Below are 22,492 nucleotides of genomic sequence, written 5' to 3'. Positions count from 1 at the left end.
GATTTGGCCTCTCACCGCCTGCTTCTCCACTGAGTTCCACCAATCTCAGGGCCTTCCCTTTAAACTTCCACGAGCACATTTCGTTCTATCCGAGGATGACGAGGCATCAGCTAGGCCAAGCACACGTTCTGAGCTTTCAGACAACTCTCCTCGGACCTTGTGACCCACAGTTAATGGGTTTAAATGTTATCTGATATGAAAAGGACCACTGGAAGAGCCAAGAGCAGTTTGGACAGGGTATATAAAGGCCTTTGGGCTGAACCTGTCAGTGCATCTGAGCAAAGCATGATGGATACATCTTTACATTTCTACAGACTCTTAGGTTCCTACAAGTGCTGCGTTGTGTTAGAAGTACCCATGAGATGAGCAGAAATGAATTTTTTAAAAATATATTTATTTATTTGGCTGCACAGGGTCTTAGTTAGGCATGTGGGATATTTGATCTTAGTTGCGACTTGCAGATCTAGTTCCGGACCAGGGATTGAACCTGGGTCCTCTGCATTGGCCTGGAGTCTTAGCCACTGGACCAGCAGGGAAGTCATGAATTTTTTTTTAATCTCTGTAATAGTTTAGTATGTGATTAATTTTTTATGCTAAACTTTTAAATTTCTTAACTATTGACCAACTTTTTTAGAAAATAAGCATGCGAATTGTCCATGTGGTCCCTGATTTGTTTTACCTTTCATGGAAGTATATTACATGTACAGAAAAGTGCACATGTAAGGAAGCAGCGTGATGAATCTCCACAGACTGAGCATACCTGTGTAAGGAACACTCCAAGGAAGAAACAACTTGACCAGCACTTGTTGTCACTACCATAAGCATAGATTAATTTTTATACTTTATGGAAATGAATCACACAGTGTGTTATTTATTTTTTAAATAGAATTTCCTTATGATTATAAAAATAATACATGTTCATTATACCAGATAATGGCTGTGTGCCTGGACCATATTCAATTCAGTTCAGTTCAGTTCAGTCGCTCAGTTGTGTCCGACTCTTTGCGACCCCATGAAACACAGCACACCAGGCCTCCCTGTCCATCACCAACTCCCGGAGTCTACCCAAACCCATGTCCATTGAGTCGGTGATGCCATCCAGCCGTCTCATCCTCTGTCATCCCCTTCTCCTCCTGCCCCTAATCCCTCCCAGCATTAGGGTCTTTTCCAATGAGTCAACTCTTCGCATGAGATGGCCAAAGTATTGGAGTTTCAGCTTCAATATCAGTCTTTCCAATTAATACCCAGGACTGATCTCCTTTAAGATGGACTGGTTGGATCTTCTTGCAGTCCAAGGGACTCTCAAGAGTCTTCACCAAATTGATGCTTCAAAAGCATCAATTCTTCGGCGCTCAGCTTTCTTCACCGTCCAATTCTCACATCCATACATGACTACTGGAAAAACCATAGCCTTGACTAGACGGACCTTTGCTGGACCATATTAACTACTATAAAATTATCTTTTTGTGCATCGAGCTCTCCACATAACGGATCCAGTAACTTAAGGAGGGGCCAAGGAAGACCAGAACCTCAGTGCTATGCGTATAGCCCCGAGAGATTCTCCAAGAATGGGATTGAGAGCCATCCAGAAATGTTTCTTCTGGTCTTTATTTTTTTTCTTCCCGTTTTAGAGATATAATTGAAATGTTAAAGTGTACATCTAATGGGCTTCCCTGGTGGCTCAGTAGTAAAGAATCCTCCTGCAGTGCAGGTGACCTGGGTCGGGAAGATCCCTTGGAGTAGGAAATGGCAACCCCCTCCAGTATTCTTGCCTGGAAATTCCATGGACAGAGGAGCCTGGCAGGCTGTAGTCCATGGGATTGCAGAAGAGTGGGACATGACTTAGCGGCTAAACAACAACAACACAACATAATGATTTGATATATGTATGTGTTGCAAAATGAGTACTACACTAAGTTCAGTTAACATCCATCATCACATAATTATAATTTTTTTTCCTTGTGATGAGATCTTTTCTTCTGGTCTTGATCATTGAAATAGCCATGCTTGAGCAACCCATTCATTTTCCTTTTTATTGGCCATGCAAGTTGTACTACTACTCAGGTTTCTCCCTTTGTGTTGGTTACTAGAAAGCTTCAGTTTTTGGATCATTTGGAAAAACATGTAAAAGATTTTATGAACTGCATTTTGGCATCAATTTTGTGCCTGTATCCTTTCATTTTTTCCCCTGCAACTACTCTAATTTATGTCATCTTATCTTCTGTGGTACTTGAAAATCACAAAAAAATTCAGTTTTTTTCTAGATTAAATCAGGGCATAAAGAAATCAGTAAATGAATGGGATATATAAAAATATGAAGAGGAAACTAACCATCACCTGTAACCTCACTGCTTTGACATATAGATTGTTGAAAAGAAAAAATAAAGTATAATAGCTATGATAACCAGATGCCTGATTCTGGAAAGAATTCTAGATTAAAACCCCCCAGAACCTGAAAAATTGTTTTCTTTTCTTTTTTAATGTATTTAGGTATTGAAAAATTGAATGACATTTAAAAATAAATTCTTAGGACTTCCTTGGCAGTCCAGTGGTTAAGATTCTGTGTTACCAATGCAGGGGACATGGGTTTAACTTCTGGTTGGGGAACTAAGATACTACATGCTGTGTGGAGTGGTCAAAAAATAAAAATAAAAATTGGTGCAAAAAAGGAAACTCCCGATGAACAAAAAAAATCAATAATTAAAAAAAATAAATTCTCACCTCCTTATATATGAAGAAAATATCAAAAGCTTGAAATTTACTAGCAAATGCTGGGACCTGAGTGACTGTCTTTGACATAAATGTAAGGAATTTAATAAAGCTTGGGGCACCACTGACAATACTAATAAAACAACGCAGGGGACTGGACAGGAAGGCCAAGAATCTCAAGTCAGTCCTGTGGGTTCAGCCCCACCCGCTGAGGCCAGTCCAGGGAAGAGCTGTGGCTTCTTCTGGATGTCACAGACATCAGCGGTCCAGTGCCTTTACTCACATGAGAAAACAGGCCTGGGGAGGAGGTGGTATCTGCCGCCTACCCTTTTCTTCTCTTCTTTTAAACTGTTCTTGGGAGTTCCCTGGTGGTCCAGTGGTGAGTTAGGACTCATTGCTTTTATTGCCAGGATCCAGGTTTGATCCCTGGTGAGGGAACTGAGATCCTTCAAGTGATCAAAGGTGGAAGTGTGCTTTATGGCACCAAGACCGGGGAACAGGGCCCAGGGTGGGAAAAGGAGAAGGGAGGATGAGGGCATAGAGAAATGGCATTCCAGACAGACCAAGGGTTTTACACAGGCAGACCTCAGCGATACTGTGAGTTTAGATCCAGACCCCTGAAATAAAGCAAATATTGCGAGAAAGTGACCCACATAAAGGTTTTGGTTTCCTAGTGCATGTAACAGTTGAATGTATGCTCAGTTAACTGCACCTGACTCTTTGTGACCCCTTGGACTGTAGCCCGCCAGGTTCCTCTGTCCATGGAATTCTCCAGGCAAGAATACTGGAGTGGGTTGCCATTTTCTACTCCAATGTAACAGTTATGTTTACACTATACTGTAGTCTATCCTGAGAAATCTGTATGCAGGTCAAGAAGCAACAGTTAGAACCAGACATGGAACAACGGACTGGTTCCAAATTGTCAAAGGAGTACCTCAAGGCTATATATTGTCACCCTGCTTATTTAACGTATATGTGGAGTACATCATGTGAAATGCTGGGCTGGATGAAGCACAAGCTGGAATCAAGATTGCCAAGAGAAATATCAATAACCTCAGATATGTAGATGACACCACCCTTATGGCAGAAAGTGAAGAGGAACTAAAGAGCCTCTTGATAAAAGTGAAAGAGGAGAGTGAAGAAGCTGGCTTAAAACTCAACATTCAAAAAATGAAGATCATGGCATCTGGTCCCATCACTTCACGGCATATAGATAGGGAAACAATGGAAACAGTGACAGACTTTATTTTCTTGGGCTCCAAAATCACTGCATATGTTGACTGAAGCCATGAAATTAAAAGACACTTGCTCCTTGGAAGAAAAGCTATGACCAACCTAGACAGTGTATTAAAAAGCAGAGACATTACTTTACTGACAAAGGTCCATCTAGTCAAAGGTATGGTTTTCCCAGTAGTCATGTATGGATGTGAGGGTTGGACCATAAAGGAAGCTGAGTGCTGAAGAATTGATGCTTTTGAACTATGGTGTTGGAGAAGATTCTTGAGAGTCTCGTGAACTGCAAGGAGATCCACCCAGTCCATCCTAAAGGAAATCAACCCTGAATATTTATTGGAAGGACTGATGCTGAAGCTGAAACTCCAATACTTTGTCCATCTGAATGTGAAGAACTGACTCCTTGGAAAAGACCCTGATGCTGGGAAAGATTGAGGGCAGGAGGAGAAGGGGTCGACAGAGGATGAGATGGTTGGATGGCATCACCAACTTGATGGACATGAGTTTGAGCGAGCTCTGGGAGTTGGTGATGGATGGGGACATGGTAATAGCATGCTGCAGTCGATGGGGTCGCAAAGAGTTGGACATGACTGACAACTGACCTGAACTGAAGTGCACAGTAGTATTATGTCTAAAAACCCCTACCTATATAGCTTAGTGAAAAATACTTTATTGGTTGAATTCAGGAGGAAAAAAAAAAGAAATTTTACTGAGTAAAAAGTGCTGGGACTTCTCTGGCAGTCCAGTAGTTGAGACTCCATGCTTTTACTGCAGGGGCCAGATCCCTGATCTGAAAACTAAAATCCTACATGCCATGTGACATAACCAAAAAAAAAAAAAAAAGAAAATGCTAACCATCATCTGAGTCTCTAGTGAGTCATAATTTTTTTGCAATAGTAGCATCATTTTAAAAAAGTAACATCAAAGATCACTGATCACAGATCACCATAACAAGTAAAATAATAATGATAAAGCTTGAAATACTTCAGGAATTACCAAAATGTGACATAGAGACACAGAGGGAGCAAATGCTGTTGGAAAAATGGTGCCGACAGACTGGCTCAACACCCAACAAAGGTTGCCATAAACCTTCAATTTGTAAAAAAATGCAATATCTGCAAACTGCACTAAGCAAGTTATGCCTGTATAAATGCTCAGGAAATTGAGTGAGGTGTAGTTTTCAATTCTTTTCTTTTGCAAATCTTGAATGGCTACAAAGGTGATTTATTTTAAAACTTAAGTAAAAATATTTCTGGAATATTTACTTTTCTGGGGGGCTGCTGACTGGGATAAAAAGCGTGGATAATTCTTGGGAAAACGCATGGAATTTGAAGACAGGGCAGAGTTCGTATCCAAGCTTTATCCTTCACCTGTTGCAGTACTTTGTATAAAGTGTTTATTCCTTCTCAAGCCTCAGATGCTTTGTCTGGATAATGGGCTTCTGTGACCTCCCTGCAGAGCTGTTATGATTAAGACTCAGTGACCCTCACACATGTTAAGTGCCCAGTGAGACTCAACATAAGCCCAGCACATGTCAGGAGCTCAGAGAGCGTGGGTTCCCATCTCTTCCCCTTTGGAGTTCACAGTCTGATGGGAGTTAGGGAAAGGCTGGGTGGGAGTGTGTGGACATGGTCCTCAGCCAGCCTCCTTGCTGCCGCCCCTCCAGCTTCTCAGCCCACGACACAGCCATGCTGAGAACACTTCCCCATCACCAGACCATGCATGTCTGCACCTGCCACCACCTCCTTCCACCAGTCTTCTTTTTTGATGGTCGGTGCCGCCTCCCTCTTTCCATGTGCACCAATGGGGCGGGGTGGGTTAGGAGTCAAGGATTTTGTTGAGAAGGAGAGCCATCTGGGGGTTGGACCAGGGCACCAAAGCTCAGCAGTTGGGCAACATGGCCCAACTGCCTGCCCCCGAGCACGCTCAGAGGATGTCCAGGACTCGGAGGAAGCAACACTGGACTTTATCTCTGTTTTAATCCAAGCTTTGAAGCTGACTTACCACGGGTGCTTTCACAGGTCCTATGTCTCTTGAGGGCTTCAGTTGGGTAATCTTGCGTTCAGTGAGGTTCTTGTTTCAGGGGCAGGCTTGGAACCTCTCTTGGGTCACTGGCCAGGGGGCCAGTCCATCCTTGGCCTTCAGGTCTTCAAGACTCAGTTGCCTGGTGGAGGGGTGGTCGCTGTCCCATTGCTTCTGGCCATTTGGCCTCCAAGGTCACCCGTGGCCTCCACACAAGCAGTTGCTTCAGAGATTAAAGGCCTCTCTGCTGAGATCTCCTTACAAATCCTCTGATCCTCTCCTTTCCACCCTTCCTGCCAACCAGGGTCCAAATGCATGTGTGCAGGCCTGTACACATGCATGCCCCCCGCCCCCCCACCTGCCAGCTGGTGTCCAGATCCCTCATCACCACCTCTGAGCCAAAGATTGGCAGAGGGAGCGAGGACATGGAGGCAGTCCCAGGGAGTCAGGGTGAGCTCTCAGCCCTGGGTCCTCTTTTGTTATATCAGCTGAGCAGAGCACTGGGAGTACATCTCAGGTGAAGGACTTCCAGCAGCAGAAGGAGGGGAAGTTGGACAGACTCAAAGCAGGGCTAGAAAATTAGAGTGGGAAGTGGAGGCAGAGGCATCCACCCCATTTTTTAAATTTGATTCAGTGACTGTTTTTCATATCTGTGAGTTTTATTTGGTTCTAGTTCTGATTTGGTTTCTTTTGTAAAATTGTTCCTCTAGGGACTTCTCTGGTGGTCCAGTGGTTGAGACTTTGCCTTCCAATGCAGGCGGTACAGGTTCGATCCCTGGTAGGGAAGCTAAGATCCCACATACCTCATGTGTGATCAAAAAAAAAAAACACACAGAAACAATATTGAAACAAATTCAATAAAGACTTCAAAATACTGGAGTGGGTTGCCATTTCCTCCTCCAGGGAATCTTCCTGACCCAGGGATCAAACCCGCATCTCCTACATCGCAGGCGAATTCTTTACCCACTGAGCCAGCTGGGGAGCTATATAGTACCGCTCTGTAATAGGTCTACAATATTTTTCACACAAATAATACATAAAAGGCAAGCACAAAAAAAATTTTTTTTTCATCTTTAATCTTACAGTATGGTACCTTGCAAAGTACAGTAGTTCAGTACCACAGCTGGCATACAGGGGCTGGCATCAAGTAACCAGGAGCAAAGAGTTACTGACTGGAGAAGGGAGAGGAGGTGGGAGATGGTGGAGCTGAAGGACCAGGAGATGGAGGGCAAGCTGCCTGACATTGATGGAATGTGCATTCATGTCTTTGAAAGTTCACAACTTGACGGCTCATACATAGGGACTTACTGTAATGGCTGTTTTTCCCTCATGGAAAACTTGGATCCTGAAACCAGGATGAGGGGAGGACATCCTACAGACAGCCCCATGGGAATGAACCTCTGCCCCTCCCCCACTGCACGTTTTGTGCTCCGTTAGCATACTTATCAGAGGCTGCCTTGCCTCTGAGTTATTTCTGTCCATCTGTCTTCCTCCACGAGATTGAATTTCTTGAGTGCCGGACCTGGGCACTTTGTGCAGAGACTTTAAATCTTTTGTGGCTTGTGTACACTTGCAAGAATCTGGGAAAGGACCTGGAGACCCTCTCCCCAGAAATGTGTCTGCCCCTCATATTTTGAGTGCTATTTATGGGAGGTGCACAGGCCCCTGGCCCCTCTCCATAGATCCCTAGTTGAGAACTCTGCCTGAGTGCCTTGCCTGATACCTGTATGTGACAAGTTCTCAGACTCTGGTTGGCTTGGAGATATCCTCCCAATTAAATCCGCCTATGAGAGAGTTGGACCATAAAGAAGGCTGAGCGCTGAAGAATTAATGCTTTCAGACTGTGGTGTGGACTCTTGAGAGTCCCTTGAACCACATGGAGGAAATCAACCCTGAATATTCATTGAAAGAACTGATGCTGAAGCTGAAGCTCCAATACTTTGGCCACCTGATGAGAAGAGCTGACTCATTGGAAAAGACCCTAATGCTAGGAAAGATTGAGGGCAAGAGGAGAAGAGGGTAGCAGAGTATGAGATGGCTGGATGGCATCACTGACTCAATGGCCATCAGTTTGAGCAAACTTCTGGAGATAAGGGCGGGGAGGCCTGGCATGCTGCAGTCCATGGGCCTCAAAGAGATGGACATGAGTTAGTCACTGAACAACAATAACCCTAGTTGCAGAGACACATGTCAGCGGTAGAAAGAGAGCCAGGAAGCAGCCCTGCTGCTGGGAGATGCGAGGGAGCATGTATAAACTCTGGGACTGAGCACCCGAGAGCAGTAGCTTTACTAAGTGAAGAACACAGCTGGGCCTCCTCTCCCCCTTGGACTCTTTTTTTGGGGGATGTGCTGGGTCTTCATTGCGGTGTGTGAGCTTCTCTTGTTGTGGAGCACAGACTCTAGAGCATCTGGGCTCTCTAGTTATGGCGCCCAAGCTTAGTTGCCCCAAAGTGTAAGGGATATTAGTTCCCTGACCAGGGATCAAACCCGCATCCCCTGCATTGGAAGGCAGATGCTTAACCACTGGATCGCAGGGAAGTCCCTTCCCTTAGACTCTTGACTGCTGCTCTCTAGGCTCATGCTACCCTTCTGCCTGCCGGTCTTTCAGCCGAATCCTTTCCCTGAGCCTTCCTTGTCGTTTCGGTACCAACTGACCTCACCCTTTCTGGAATGTCCGTTGAACTATGTGAAACTCACAGCTGATGCTTTTCTTTGATTCCTTTCCTTCATCTGGCTTGGTCTTGTGAATGCTGGCTTAGGTTGTCAGAGAAGCCAGAGGTGGCTCTGAAGTGTCTGGGTACCGCAGTTGACTTCATGCTCCCCATGAGCATGGATGGATCCTGGGACAAGGCAGGTGGTCAGGTTAGAATTCAGCCCACACAGCCTTCATCAGGCCCAGCTCTCCTCCCTGTGGACACTGCTATCCCTCTGCCTTCTGAAGTTGCTGTGGTGTCCTGCATGCCCCCGCCACTGTCTTTACTTCTCCTCCCTCCCTTCCTCCCTCCCTCCTTCCCGTCCTTCCTTCCTTCTGATTGAGAGCAAGTCTCTGATGTCAGACTACCCAAGTTTAAATCCATGAGCAGATGACTGAGCCTCAATGTGCCCAATTGCTAATCTATAAAATGGGAATATTAAGAGTAGTACCCACGTCATTGGGTTTTGTTGTGACAATTAAGAGAAATAACACATATAAAGTACTAAGAACAGTCCCTGATATATAACACTTATTAAATGTTAGCTGCTATTGCTTTTGTTACTTGATCAGCTTGTAAAGCCCCTTTGCCTCTCTTTTGATTGGTTTTGGGTGCATTCTCTCACATATTATAAAGAGTCCTAGGATAGGAATGGACCTCAGAAATTTTTCAGTTCTGAGATGGAAAATGTTTGGGGTCAGTGGCACACATCTCCAGTAGAACATGAAATTCTTTTCCTGAGCCCAGATGCAGACTCAGAATCTTTCTCAACACAGCTTGCCAGGCTGTCACTGCAAGCTGATTGGAGTTGCTTCTTAGTGTAATGTTTGCCCAGCCTTACTGATTTTACCAGGGCTTCCCAGGTGGCTCAGTGGTAAGGAACCTGCCTGCCAATGCAGGAGACGTGGGCTCGATCCCTGGGTCGGGAAGATCCCTTGGAGAAGGAAATAATAACCCACACCAGTATTCTTGCTGGGAAATCCCACAGACAGAAGAGCCCAGATGGCTACAGTCCATGGAGTCACAAAGAGTAGGACGCGACTGAGCAACTGAACAGCTGATTTTACAGTGAAGGATTTAAGACTGAGAGTGTTTACAGCCCAAGGAGCAGTGCTGGGCCCAGAGCTCGAGGTGCTCACCCAGTGCTCTCACCATCCTTTTTGTTTGCTAAAAAGCTTCCTTTTATTTTAAAAATACTTTAATTTATTTATTTACTTATTATTTTTGGCTGGGTTGGGTCTTCGTTGCTTCACATGTGCTTTCTCTAGCTGTGGCGGTCGTGGGCTCATTAGTTGTGGTGCATGGGCTTCGTTGCTCCACCATACGTGGGATCTTCCCAGCCCCGGGGTCGAACCCGTGTCCACTGTATTGGCAGACAGATTCTTAACCACTGGGCCACCAGGGAAGTCAAGAAACTTCCTTTTAATATCTGGGGTTCATGCGGTCCTTTTTCCCCCCGATGTGCACTAAGTGTGTATGTATATATATAATTGGTTCTCAGATCTGTTTATCTTTTCTTGCTAGTCAACTTGCTTTAAAGTTATTGCTGGGGGTGTCATGTGCCCAACTCAGAGGCTGTTGTGGGTGATCTGTGGCTTTTCTGAACTTTATCCAGTGACGCTCTATGTCGATACTCTACTATTACCTGAAAGTCAGCTGCCAGGAAGTTCCTGTTGATGTTGCATTCTCATATTGCAAAGTATGGTCAAGACATGATGTGACATTCCTCATCCAGCAGGTCCCTTTGTCCCCTGCACCCTCCCATTCTCAGAACAGAGCCCATTCGGCTAAAGAAGCATAGAGTTTTAAAAACAAAAAGAAGCAAGTGGAATTATGATTTCCTATCTCCCCTGCTTGAGTTGAGGAGGGACGGGAATAGGAATACATAGATGAAGCTGATTTTTAAAATTTTATTTAGTTGTTTATGTTTGGCTGTGCTGGGTCTTCATTGCTGTGCCGCCTTCTCTCTACTCTCTAGCTATAGTGCCCGGGTTTGTTGTTGCAGTGGCTTCTCTTGTTGCAAAGCACAGGCCTAAGGCAATTGGGCTTCGGTAGTTGCAGCTCCTGGGTTCTGGAGCACAGACTCAGTATCGTGGCACAAGGCCTTAGCTGCTCTGCAGCATGTGGGATCTTCCCGGATCAGGGATTGAACCTATGTCTCCTGCATTTGCAGGTGGATTCCTTACTACTGAGGTATCAGGGAAGCCCAAATCAGAAGAAACTGGAGCCCTTGAATCATGAAAGTCTTTGGTAGGAAAGTATGTAACAAGTTTTAAAAAAGATGTTACTTATTTCTTTTCTGTAGAAAGATCCTACCTGAGGGGGCTGATATTTTCATAATGCTAATTTTAGGATTATGGAACTGGCAATTCTTTGTGGTGTTAAAAGATGAAATGGATGACAAATTGAAGAAAACATTGCAGATAGGTAGCAATAAATGGGGTCAAACACCTTTGAAAGAGTTCAGAGAGGAGATAGAAAAAATAATACTCAAGCTTGATTTATTCTGATGTGTGAAAATTGGGGAGATATTTGCAAAGGGAACATTTTACAATAGTGAAGCTTTCATTATATACTTAGGAAATACTACCTGTTTGGGGGCAACTTTGATGGAAGAGAGCGCTATTCAATTGGAAGTTGATATTTACCAATTTGAGGAAAAGAAATGGGCACACTGCCCACAGTGCTTGTTGATATAAAAGTTAGTGGGGGGTTTGATTTCTGGGAAATGAAAATATAGTGTCATATTTTTAGGGAAACAACCATAAAATTCTTCTGGCACCCCTTACAGACCCAAAGTCATTTTCTGTTAGTTTAACAAGATAAACATATATTGTACATAACTTGGTTTGCTTCAGTGATTATGCTTGGTATATTTAGACATTGGAAAGCTTGAAAGGCAGAAAAAAAAAACCCTGAAGTTGTTTCTTCTCAAACCAAGAAAAAAAAAAAACTCCCAGAAAGAGTTGTTTTTTTTTTTTATACATTTCTTCTCCTTTATGTCTCTGAGAAGGTCTGGAAAGTTCTAGAGTGGTGAACACTTTCCCGAACTGGCAGGGCACTCATGAACGGGTCACATGGGGGATGCAGTGCCCGCCCCGCAGAACAATGGCCCTTGTTTCACCGGGTACCTTCCTCCGGGAGCTTGGAGCTGCTCCGGCCGCAGGCTAACTTTAGGACTAGAGGCTGCCCCTTCTCCTGAATGAAGATCGGTCCTTCCCACCTGTCGGGGAAGGTGTCCTCGGCTGCAGCCTGTGGGTGGGGGCCAGGTGGCAGGACATTTGCTTGCTGGGCCCTGTAGTTAACGGGGAAGACGGCGTCTCCTTTATTAGAGAAGAAGGGAGGAAGAGGTGCCTGGCACAGAGACCCACGAGGCCTGTGAAGGGTTCTGACTCTCAGAACAGGTGAGAGGTGTGGATGGGTCAGGAGTCTATGGTTCAGACTTTCTCCAGGGGTAGCTCAGCTTCTGCTCGGGACCTTTGGCTGTGCCTTAAGGGTGTCACCATCCTTTCCTGCCCAGACCTGTTCCCTCCACCAGCTGATGGATGCTTCCTGAACTGCCAGAGCTGAGGGGGAGGGGAGCAGGACATGGAATCTGGTCTTCAGGAAAAGGGGCTGCCACTGAGGCGGGGGGGCATCATACTGCTAAGGAAAAGGTGAGCAGGGGTGTCAGGTGCAGAAGGGAGGCCTCACGTGCTTGGCCAAGGAGCGGGAGGTCACTGCTGAGTGGGATGATCGATTGGGTGTGTCCTAGCGGAAGAAGGAAAGGAGAAGCCGTGTTATAGAACCAGAGTGTCTGGGCTGGACAAGGACCTGGGGGGTGGGACTCTGGGCTGGAGTCAGGGGACCTGGGTTCCAGCCTCAATTCTGAGGTGAACTGGCTCTGTGATGTTGAGCAAGTCGGTTCCACCCTGGGCCTCAGTTTCCTGTTTTGCAAGTAGGGCAGACTCGGCTTTTTGGTCCACGAGACGCCCTCTAGCTCTGACATTGTTCCCAAAGGATGCGGTGTTTGCACCAGCACTGGGGATTCCGCACTGGAAGTGGCTGGAGAAAGACTGGGGAGCTGGAAGGGGCCTGGACTCAGATCCATCTCTACTCCCTTCCCAGCCCTGTGATCCTGCCTTCCCAGGCAGGCAAGGCTGGGAGGGTGCTGGGTCCTGCTCCCAATCTGGAGACAGTGGCCGTCCCCTGCCTCCCCTCCTGCATTCTCTTCCACTTCCCCAGGTAGGGGTGATGGGGAAGGGGTGAGGCTGAGTGAGCCCTGGGCAATGATGCTTTAGGAGGTGGTCTTGGAAGCCCCTGGCTGGAGAGGTTCCGTGCCCCTGAGGGCCTTTCACAGGCCCTGGTGACCGCGGGCATCTCTCTTGTGGCCCGCTTCCTGCTCTGCACTGCTGGCCGGGCCCCACCTCAGAGCCTCACCCTGCCATTCTCCGCCTTGGCCCAGCCCTCACTAAGTGCCTCTGTGTGCTCCGCCCGGGGAGGCAGGCCTGCTGCCCAGGATCTGCCGCTTGTTTTGGCCAATCCAGCCACAGGCTCCCTGACCAGACCATCAGAAGCCGGGGACCTGGCGGTGGGGGTCTCGGGGTCTCTGGCTTGGGCTCTGCCTTGAGAGGTACCCTTTCCCAAGAAGGGGGCGGGTACTTGGACTCCCCCTCCCAGGGTCCAGGCTCAGATCAGCAGACACAGTGAACATCCCATCCCTGAGGGTTCTGTGTGATGGGAACAGTGTCCCCGACCCCACAGGACTGTACTGGTCAGTTGAGGCCCTGGCACGTTTATCAGGAAAGCGTGTGTTCCTCTCCTCGTGGGCCTCCAGTGTAGGTCAGGGTGGACGCAGAGGTGCCCACGAGGAGAGGCGAGGTTGCACACAGATGCTCAGCCCAGTGGGGGGTGGGGGGTGCCCACTGGGGATGAGGACCCTGCCCTGGGCTGTTGCTCCGCCCCCCTCGCTGTCCCCATGATTACCTCACCGCAGGATCCGCCTGCCAGAGCGAGCTCAGAGCTGCCTGGGTGGAGAGCAGGAGGCTAATTTTAGACATGGAGACTCCCTGCCAACAGCTGCGGCTGCCGGCCCGCGGGGAGCCCTGGACATGGCCCTCCAGGTCTGCTCTCTCAGCAGCAGGGACCACTGGGGCAGGGACAAGAGTTCCTCTGCACAGGGGTAGGATCTGAAACCATGGCCTTCTCCAAGTCTTCCTTTCTCCTCCTTGCCTTTAGATAGCTCAGTCCTTGGGTCGGTCGTCCCTGGTGGTCCAGTGGCTGAGACTCGGTGCTTCCACTGCTGGGGGCTGGGGTTCGATTCTTGGTCAGGGAGCTAGATCCCAAACGCTGCAACTAAAGATCTCATAGGCCTGGAGGAAGATCAAAGATCCCTCGTGCTTCAAATAAGATTCAGCGCAGCTGAATACTTTTTTTTTTGCGAAGAAATGGAGGATCATTCAGTCCTCCATCTCTTTCTAGGTCGCTCTGTACCCCGGAACCTACTGACGGGCACCTGTATTGTGGGCCAGTGGGCCTCTGAGTGGGGCATATGGGGCAACGTGGAGAAGAGAAAGAACCCCCAAACTGTCCTGATCTTGGGCTAAATCTAGCCTCCCTCTCTCCACCAATCTAATAGTCTACTATTGTGTGTCTCAATCTTTTTCCTATGAAAGTGTTAGTCACTCAATTGTGTCTGACTCTTTGTGACCCCATGGGCTGTAGCCCACCAGGCTTCTCTGTCCATGGAATTCTCCCGGCAAGAATATTGGATTGCGTTGCCATTTCATTCTCCGTTTTTCTTTTCCTATGGGCTCACATCAAAAATGATGGGAAAATGTATTTGCATCACATGTGGGATAAAGAGAGAAGCATATTTGTGGCTGAGCTCCCACTGCCCCAGGAACCCAAGGGGTTGACACTAGGCAGGCACCTGTGTAACCCACGCAAAGTCCACTAGCGGCCAGGACACAGGGGTTGGAAGCTGTGGGGTCATCTCCAGCTTGTTTAGTCCAGCCCTGGGAGACAGCTGTTGGGTTCACCGATGACTTAGGCTGGAAGGGAGGCCAAGGAGCAAGGAAACTGTGGACTAGAGAAGCTTGCCCAAGGTTAAACAGACGAAAATTTGTTTACTTCTTTTGGCCATGCTGCGTGGCATGCAGGATCTTAGTTCCCCAACTAGGGATCAAACCCAGGCCCCTTGTAGTGGGAGCCCATTGTCTTAACCACTGGACCAGCAGGAAAGTACCCAGGTGAGAATTTAAAAAGCCAGTTTTGGTTCTAGTTCTACTAGGACATTCCTTCATTTATCCAATATTTATAGAATACTGTAAGGTTCAACATTCTGGAAATACAAAGATGAAAAATAGTTGCTGGGACACAATCTATTTTGCTTTAAAGAAAATCAAGGGAAAAACAACAGCAACAAAAAGATACTGTTTTTTCCACCATCATGTTGGCAAAACTTAAAGATTTTGACCTTCAAAGTAAAAATCAAGGAAACCTGCAGGAAGGTGGTTATTTTGTGGGGGGAGATGAACAGAGGCACAAAGGGCTTCACAGGAATTGATTATGTCTATTTTTTTGGTAGAATGATGGACACACAGGTGTTAACTCTAAACCATTTCTGAAAGTGAAAGTGAAAGTTGCTCAGTCCTGTCCAACTCTTTGTGACCCTATGAACTACACACTCCATTGAATACTCCAGACCTGAATACTGGAGTGGGTAGCATTTCCCTTCTCCAGCAGATCTTCCCGAGCCAGGAATCCAACAGAAAGAGGTCTCCTGCATTACAGGTGGATTCTTTACCAACTGAGCTATCAGGGAAGCCCCTGATCTCTATCCCTTTATATGTATGATATGATTCTTACAAAAAATTGAAACAATACAGGGAGTTTAGATAAATGTTTAGAGAGTTAGGTAAGGAGGAGAGAGACAGGTAAATGTTATCACCTAGCAGGTGAGGAGTGCTTGTGCGGAGCTGTTGTAATAAGAGCCCACTGCGTGTATGTTGCACCAAGCTCATTCAGTGTTCACAATTGCTGTGTAGGGGATGGGAGCCTTTATACAGATTCCACTTTATGGGTGAGAAAACTGAAGTTCACAGAGGTTACTTACCTTGTTCAGGGCTTCATGGCCAATCCTCTTCGCAGTCAAGTTTGAGTGCAAATATCCTAGCCATTCCTTGGGTTGATTTCTTTAGTCAGTTGGCCTGTGGGGTTGGGTGGAGGTTGGAAAGATGGATAATCTCATTCTCTCTAAGCTCGTGCTCCCAGTGTAGGATATGGAACTCATTTTACTGGGTGCTCCTTCTTGTGCAAATAATTTGACTATAAAAGCACTGTATCAGGGTAAAGCTGACATTTATTGAAAACTAAAGCTGTGCCAGCTGCTTCTCTAGCGGTACCTCCTCTGATCTTCCGGCTCCCCTCTCCCTGCCCCTTCCCCCACCCAGAGCAACACATGATTCCTATTTTACCAAGCAGTCTGCTTGGCAGCTCAGACGGTAAAGAATCTGCCTGCAGTGAGGGAGACGTGGGTTTGATCCCTGGGTCAGGAAGATCCCCTGGAAAAGGGCATGGCAGTCCACTCCAGTATTCTTGCCTGGAGAATCCTATGGACAGAGGAGCCTGGCAGGATACAGTTTATAGGGTTCCAAAGAGTCAGATGGGACTAAGCGATTACACTTTCACTTTTTTTCTGCCTCCTCCTCATCATTCCTCTGTTAAATCTCTCTTCTCCCTGCCTTCTCTAGAGGGAGTGGCTTCAATTTTGCTGTGACATCCATTCTGGAGCTGAGTTGCTGGGGATTTGAAGCTCGGTCATTAGCCCACCCACTAAGCTAGTGCTGCTGTCTTTTTGGCCTACGCCAAATTCCATGGTTATCTGTGGGGAGGGACCGTCACCCTCAGCTGAGAAGGTGGAGCTTTCGAAGTCCTTAGTCTATCCCAGTGATTCTCAATCTGGCTGCACATTTGAATCACCTGGGAGCCTGAACACTGAAGTGAGGTCTTGACCTCCCCTCAAGTCAATCAGCTTGGGAAGGGGTGGGGCCTGAGCATCAGCTTTCCAGGTGAGTCTAAAGAGCAGCCAAGGTAGACCACTTAAGGTCTGCACCTCCTCTCCCGATGCAAAGAGCTAAGAAATAAGGGGCGGTGATGAAGGAAGGGAGAACACAGCTGAGCAATGACCAGGCTACCCCTGGGTCCCAGACTGGTCCAGGATTAGGCCAGGGAGGACTGGAAATGGGACAAGGACAGGGAAGGAAGGAGTCCATGAGCAGGAAAGAAAAGAGAAAATGAAAAAAAATAAAAACTTGGTGACTGAGGATGCTAGGTTGCCTCCTGTAATGACCTTGTACTTGTGCAGCACTACCTGTTCTGTGAGTTCAGGTCCAGCCAGTGAACTTTTGATGATGCAGTGTGTGAGAGCTTCAGGAGGCACAGAGAAACGTGAACCCCGCCCTGTTGGTGTCCCAGGACCTATGTTTTTGCACAGACAGACGTATACATCGGAAATAGCGCATGCCCTTGACTTGTTCTCCCCAGCACCCAGAAAGCCCTCACCTTGGGCAAAGCTTATTATTCGTGTTTACAGTCTGTCAGCTGAGGGCAGGGACCCTGTGTATTTTGTGTCTTAGTCACCATTCCGTTATTGCCCACAACCCAGCATTACGCCTTGTCCGAAGCAAGCCCTCAACTGATTCCATGTTTGTTTAATTGAATTTGATTGTTTAAAACAACTAGAGCAAGGTGAGGGCCAAGGGCATCTGGAGCGTGATTATGCGCTCAAGTGTCTGGTACCAGTAATTCTAGCTGGGGAGGAAGGCTTCATGGTGGAGGTGGGATTTGAAATGGGACTTACCTGAGACAGAGAACTTAGATTAAGGGAGATGAGGGAAGATGAAGACAGAGGGTCAGCCCAGGCTGTTCATTGCGCCCTGATGGGAGAGGAGGTGACTGCATTCCCCAGGGAAGGTGAGCAGGAAAAGGAAAGAAGTTCTTACAATCCAAAGGCAGCTAAAGTCGAGTGGTGGGGAGGCAGGAGTCAGCTGTAGGAAATTGGTACAAGCTTAATACACATGTGAAGGACTGATGAACTGTTTGGTTTTTTTTTTTTTTTTGACTACACCACATGGTATGTGGGATCTTAGTTCCCTAACCAGGGATTAAACCTGTGCTCCCTGCATTTGAAGTGTGGAGTCTTAACCACTGGACTACCAGGGAAGTCCCTGTTGAGTTTTTTTTTTTTTTTTTTGTCTGTCTCTTTTTCAATATTTATTTATTTGGCTTCACTGGGTCTTAGATGTAGCATGCGGAATCTTTGATCATCATTGAGCCAGGCAGGATTTTTTAGTTCAAGCGTGTGGGATCTAGTTTCCTGACCAAAGATCGAACCCGGGCCCCGCCTGCATTGAGAATGCAGAGTCTTAGCCACTGGACCACCGGGGAAGTGCCAGGGTTGATGAATTGACCATGTAAGTAAATTTTCTGTGTTCACTTTTAGCCTGATTCTTTAACATTAGGGATCAGCAAATTGGTACTCTTGTGGTGGGGTTGTGCTCACAGATATTCCATCCAAGAACAGAGGATATGAAGAAACTAAGCTCCAGAAATAAGTGAATAACCTCAGAAGTGGTAGTCCCGAGCCCTCAGTTGGCAACGGATGACAGAGAGTAACAGAGTGTGGTTCTCAGGCCTAGCTGCATACTAAACGATGCAGGAAGCTGAATAATCCAGGCAAAGGGGTGAAAGTTACACAGGCGTATGTACGTTTGTCAGCACTTATGCAACTGTTTACTTACAATGGGTACATTTTATTATATATAAATTATACATAAATATAGTTAATTTAAAAACAAAACATAGCGGAGCAGAAACCTCCACGGGAGCCAGCGCCAGTGTAGGGAAACCTAACCTGTAATCGACAAATTGCTGGAGGCTCAGTGTGGACAAGTCTGAGAGCTGAAAACTTCAGGTGGGAGAGGTAATGCATCACATAGTGATTACAGTCAATAATACCGAGTCATAAACTTCAGAGTTGCTAAGAGACTAGATCATAATTGTTCCCGCCACAAAAAAAAAAAACGGAATGATAATTATGTGACATGATACAGCTGTTAGTGAACGCCACGGTGATAATCACGTTGCAACATATAAATGTATCAAATCAACATACACTGCTGCTAAGTCACTTCAGTCGTGTCCAACTCTGTGCGACCCCACAGACAGGAGCCCACCAGGCCCCACTGTCCCTGGGATTCTCCAGGCAAGAACACTGGAGTGGGTTGCCATTTCCTCCTCCAATGCATGAAAGTGAAAAGTGAAAGTGAAGTCTCCCAGTCGTGTCCGACTCTTCGAGACCCCCTGGACTGCAGCCTACCAGGCTCCTCCATCCATGGGATTTTCCAGGCAAGAATACTGGAGTGGGTTGCCATTGCCTTCTCCGCAAATCAACATATAGTACACTTAATTATGACAATTGAAACTTGGTAAGAGAAAGCAAAAACACATCCTAAACTTCAGGGGTGCCCAGTCGCTGGAGGTGGAACTTACGCTTCTGGGAGTTTTTTACTTCCTGGAGCTCCACCAGGTCCTCACTCATCTGCAGTGAATAGTGAAAGTGAAAGTCGCTCAGTCTTGTCCGATTCTTTGCGACCCCATGTCTTATACAGTCCTTGAAATTCTCCAGGCTAGAATACTGGAGTGGGTAGCCTTTCCCTTCTCTAGGGAATCTTCCCAGCCCAGGTGTCCCACATTGCAGGTGGATTCTTTACCAGTTGAACCACAGGGGAAGCCCAAGAATACTGGAATGGGTAGCCTATCCCTTCTCCAGCAGATCTTTCCCACCCAGGAATCGAACTGGGGTCTCCTGCATTGCAGGCGGATTCTTTACCAACTGAGCTATCAGGGAAGCCCCTACAGTGAATCCTGGAGGAAAATGCTTCCGGTAGGAGGAAGGGAAAGGACCACTTTGAAATGTGCCAGAGACTTCTGTTCTTCTCAACAAGGTCTGCTCTGAGGAGAAGCTGTCTTCCCAGGGCCTGGCCTACCTGGGGGAAGGGAAGTGCCAACTCCAGGCCACTCTAGCTATGCTATCCCACCTACGGGTGGGGAGTGAGAACCGAGAAGCACCAGTGAAGGGCATGGTCCACCAGCTCACCAAAAAGTTGAGACCTGATAGCAGGATTATGCACCCCTTCTCTACCCCAAACCTTACTCTCACATCACTAAAGGTCTGTTGACTGCAGCGTATCCTGTCTACCTAGTATATCTTGTCTACCTTTCAGTAAATGTTTACAAGGCATTCTGAAAGGCAAAAACACAGTTTGAGGAGACTAAGCATCAGAACCAGAATCAGATATGGTGGAAATGTTGGAATTATCAGATTATGAACTTAGAAACCTACAATTAATATGTTAAGAGCTTTAATGGGAAAAGTAGACAACGTGCAAAACCAGATGATGTAAAGAGAAAGACGGAAATTCTAAGAGAGAATGAAAAAGAAATGCTGGAGATCAAAGCCACTGTAACAGAGATGAAGGATACCTTTGATGGGCTCATTAGTAGACTGGACATGCCAAGGAAAGAGCTTTGAGCTTGAGGATATGATGCTAGAAACTTCCAAAACTGAAAAATAAAGAGAAAAAAGACTGAGGAAAAAATTCCCAAAACAGAACAGGACGGGCTATCCAAGAATTATGGGACAAGTACAAAAGTATGATGGGTATAATGGAATACCAGAGGAGAAGATAGAAAGGGACAGAAGAAATGTTTGAAGCCATAATGACTGAGAATTTTCCCCAATTAATGTCAGACATCAAAGTACAGATCCAGGAAGCTCAGAGAACACCGAGCAGAATAAATCCCCTCCCCACATCATATTCAAACTTCAGAAAGTCAAAGATAGAGAGAAACATTCTGAAAGAAGATGGGAGCGGGGGACGCCTCACTTATAAAGGAGCAGAGGTTAAGAATTGCATCTGACATCTCAGAAACCATGCAAGCAAGCAAGAAGAGAGTTCAGTGAAGTGTCTGAAGTGTTAAAGGGAAAAAACAAAAACAAAGCACCAACTTAGAATTCTGTACCCTGTGAAATTATCCTTCACGAGTGAAAGAGAAATACTTTCTCAAACAGAAATTGAAGGAATTTATTGCCAGTATACCTACCTTGCAAGAAATGTTAAAAAGTTCTTCGGACAGAAGGAAAACTATATAGGTGAGAAACTCAAATCTATATAAAGGAAGAGCATTGGAGAATGAATACATAAAAGTAAAGTAAAATAAAACCTTTTATGCTTCACAGATAAGTTGTTCCAAATAATAATAGCAACAATGTATTTGACTGTGAATGCTTATGTATGTTTTAAACATCAGTGGTCTAAATACACCAGTTAAAAAATGGAGATTGTCACACGGATTCAAAAACAAGACCGAACTACAGGAAACCAACTTTGAATATAAAGATATATAGATTAAAAGTAAAAGAATGGAGAAAGATGTACTGTGCTAACATACTCAAAAGGAAGCCGGAGTAGCTGTATTAACTTCAGAGAAGAAATTTCAGAGCAAACAAAGTTATCAGGGATAAAGAGGGGGATTATATATTAATACAACAGGAAGACATAACAATCCTCAATGTTAACAAGAGCATATTACACATTCTCCTTAACCTTACAGCGAACATTTAGCAAAATCACTTTCTGGGTCATAAAGCACACTTTAACAAATTTAAAAGAATAGAAACCCTGACTGTGCTCTTTTCCCCACGGGGGCCCAGTGTGCAGTGGCTGCAAATAGCAGCCTCCTTGGTAGTGTACGCAACCTGTTGCCTGTACAGGTTGCCCTAAGGGACCTTGGAGACAACTCTTCCTAGTGGGCATTCATGACTGGCCTGCTGTTTCCCAATCTAGGCTCCAGACAGGTATTCGCGGTGCCTTTGGAAAGCCCCAGGGCACAGGGGCCACGGTCCACATTGGCCAGGTCATAATGTCCATCCGCACCAAGCTGCAGAACAAGGAACATGTGATTGAAGCCCTCCGCTGGGCCAAGTTCAAGTTCCCTGGCCGCCAGAAGATCCACATCTCTAAGTGGGGATTTACCAAGTTCAATGTGGATGAATTTGAGAACATGGTGGCAGAAAAGCGACTCATCCCAGATGGCTGTGGGGTCAAATACATCCCTAATCGTGGTCCCCTGGACAAATGGTGGGCCCTGCACTCATGAGCATCCATGCTGTCCCCCCCCTCCTTAATCATGCTCACCAATAAATGCTGCTGCTGCTGCTGCTGCTAAGTCGCTTCAGTCATGTTTGACTCTGTGCGACCCCATAGATGGCAGCCCACCAGGCTCCCCTGTCCCTGGGATTCTCCAGGCAAGAACACTGGAGTGGGTTGCCATTTCCTTCTCCAATGCATGAAAGTGAAAAGTGAAAGTGAAGTCGCTCAGTCGTGTCTGACTCTTAGCGACCCCATGGACTGTAGCCCACCAGGCTCCTCCATCCATGGGATTTTCCAGGTGAGAGTACTGGAGCGGGGTGCCATTGCCTTCTCTGCCAATAAATGCTATTTCCTGTCAAAAAAAAAAAAATAGAAACCATACAGTGTCTGCTTTTGGACCACAAAAGGCGATGGCACCCCAGTCCAGTACTCTTGCCTGGAAAATCCCACGGACGGAGGAGCCTGGTGGGCTGCAGTCCATGGGGTCACTAGGAGTCCATGACTGAGCGACTTCACTTTCACTTTTCAGTTTCATGCATTGGAGAAGGAAATGGCAACCCACTCCAGTGTTCCTGCCTGGAGAATCCCAGGGATGGGGGAGCCTGGTGGGCTGCCGTCTGTGGGGTCGCACAGAGTCGG

The 22,492-nt window shown here is 46.5% G+C and overlaps 2 protein-coding genes and 1 non-coding gene across 4 annotated transcripts in view; all 3 read left to right on the top strand.

Moving 5' to 3' along the window:
- Positions 1-22,492, top strand: part of B4GALNT3 (beta-1,4-N-acetyl-galactosaminyltransferase 3) — a 97,690-nt gene that overhangs the window by 5,543 nt on the left and 69,655 nt on the right. The window lies entirely within an intron of this gene.
- Positions 12,658-21,874, top strand: LOC113892918. The gene is made up of 3 exons (XM_027542427.1): positions 12,658-12,881; positions 13,633-13,759; positions 21,450-21,874. The coding sequence occupies exons 1-3, from the start codon at positions 12,658-12,660 to the stop codon at positions 21,858-21,860; spliced, it is 762 nt and encodes a 253-aa protein (XP_027398228.1). The 3' UTR covers positions 21,861-21,874.
- On the top strand, positions 21,366-21,502 carry LOC113893838. Its single transcript, XR_003511361.1, has one exon. It is a non-coding gene; the product is annotated as a small nucleolar RNA SNORA70 (small nucleolar RNA).

This window comes from Bos indicus x Bos taurus, chromosome 5 (assembly GCF_003369695.1).
Source record: "Bos indicus x Bos taurus breed Angus x Brahman F1 hybrid chromosome 5, Bos_hybrid_MaternalHap_v2.0, whole genome shotgun sequence".
Lineage (NCBI taxonomy): Eukaryota > Metazoa > Chordata > Mammalia > Artiodactyla > Bovidae > Bos > Bos indicus x Bos taurus.
Note: the sequence above shows the minus strand (reverse complement) of the source record. Positions and strands in the feature narration are given on the sequence as shown.

What these genes read in the sequence shown, in the direction of transcription:
- LOC113892918 (XM_027542427.1), top strand. Translation starts at nt 12,658, where the DNA reads ATGCGGTGTTTGCACCAGCACTGGGGATTCCGCACTGGAAGTGGCTGG. An exon ending in ATTCTCTTCCACTTCCCCAG is followed by an intron (nt 12,882 to 13,632) that starts GTAGGGGTGATG and finishes ACCTCACCGCAG; the next exon opens with GATCCGCCTGCCAGAGCGAG. An exon ending in CCCTGGACATGGCCCTCCAG is followed by an intron (nt 13,760 to 21,449) that starts GTCTGCTCTCTC and finishes CCTCCTTGGTAG; the next exon opens with TGTACGCAACCTGTTGCCTG.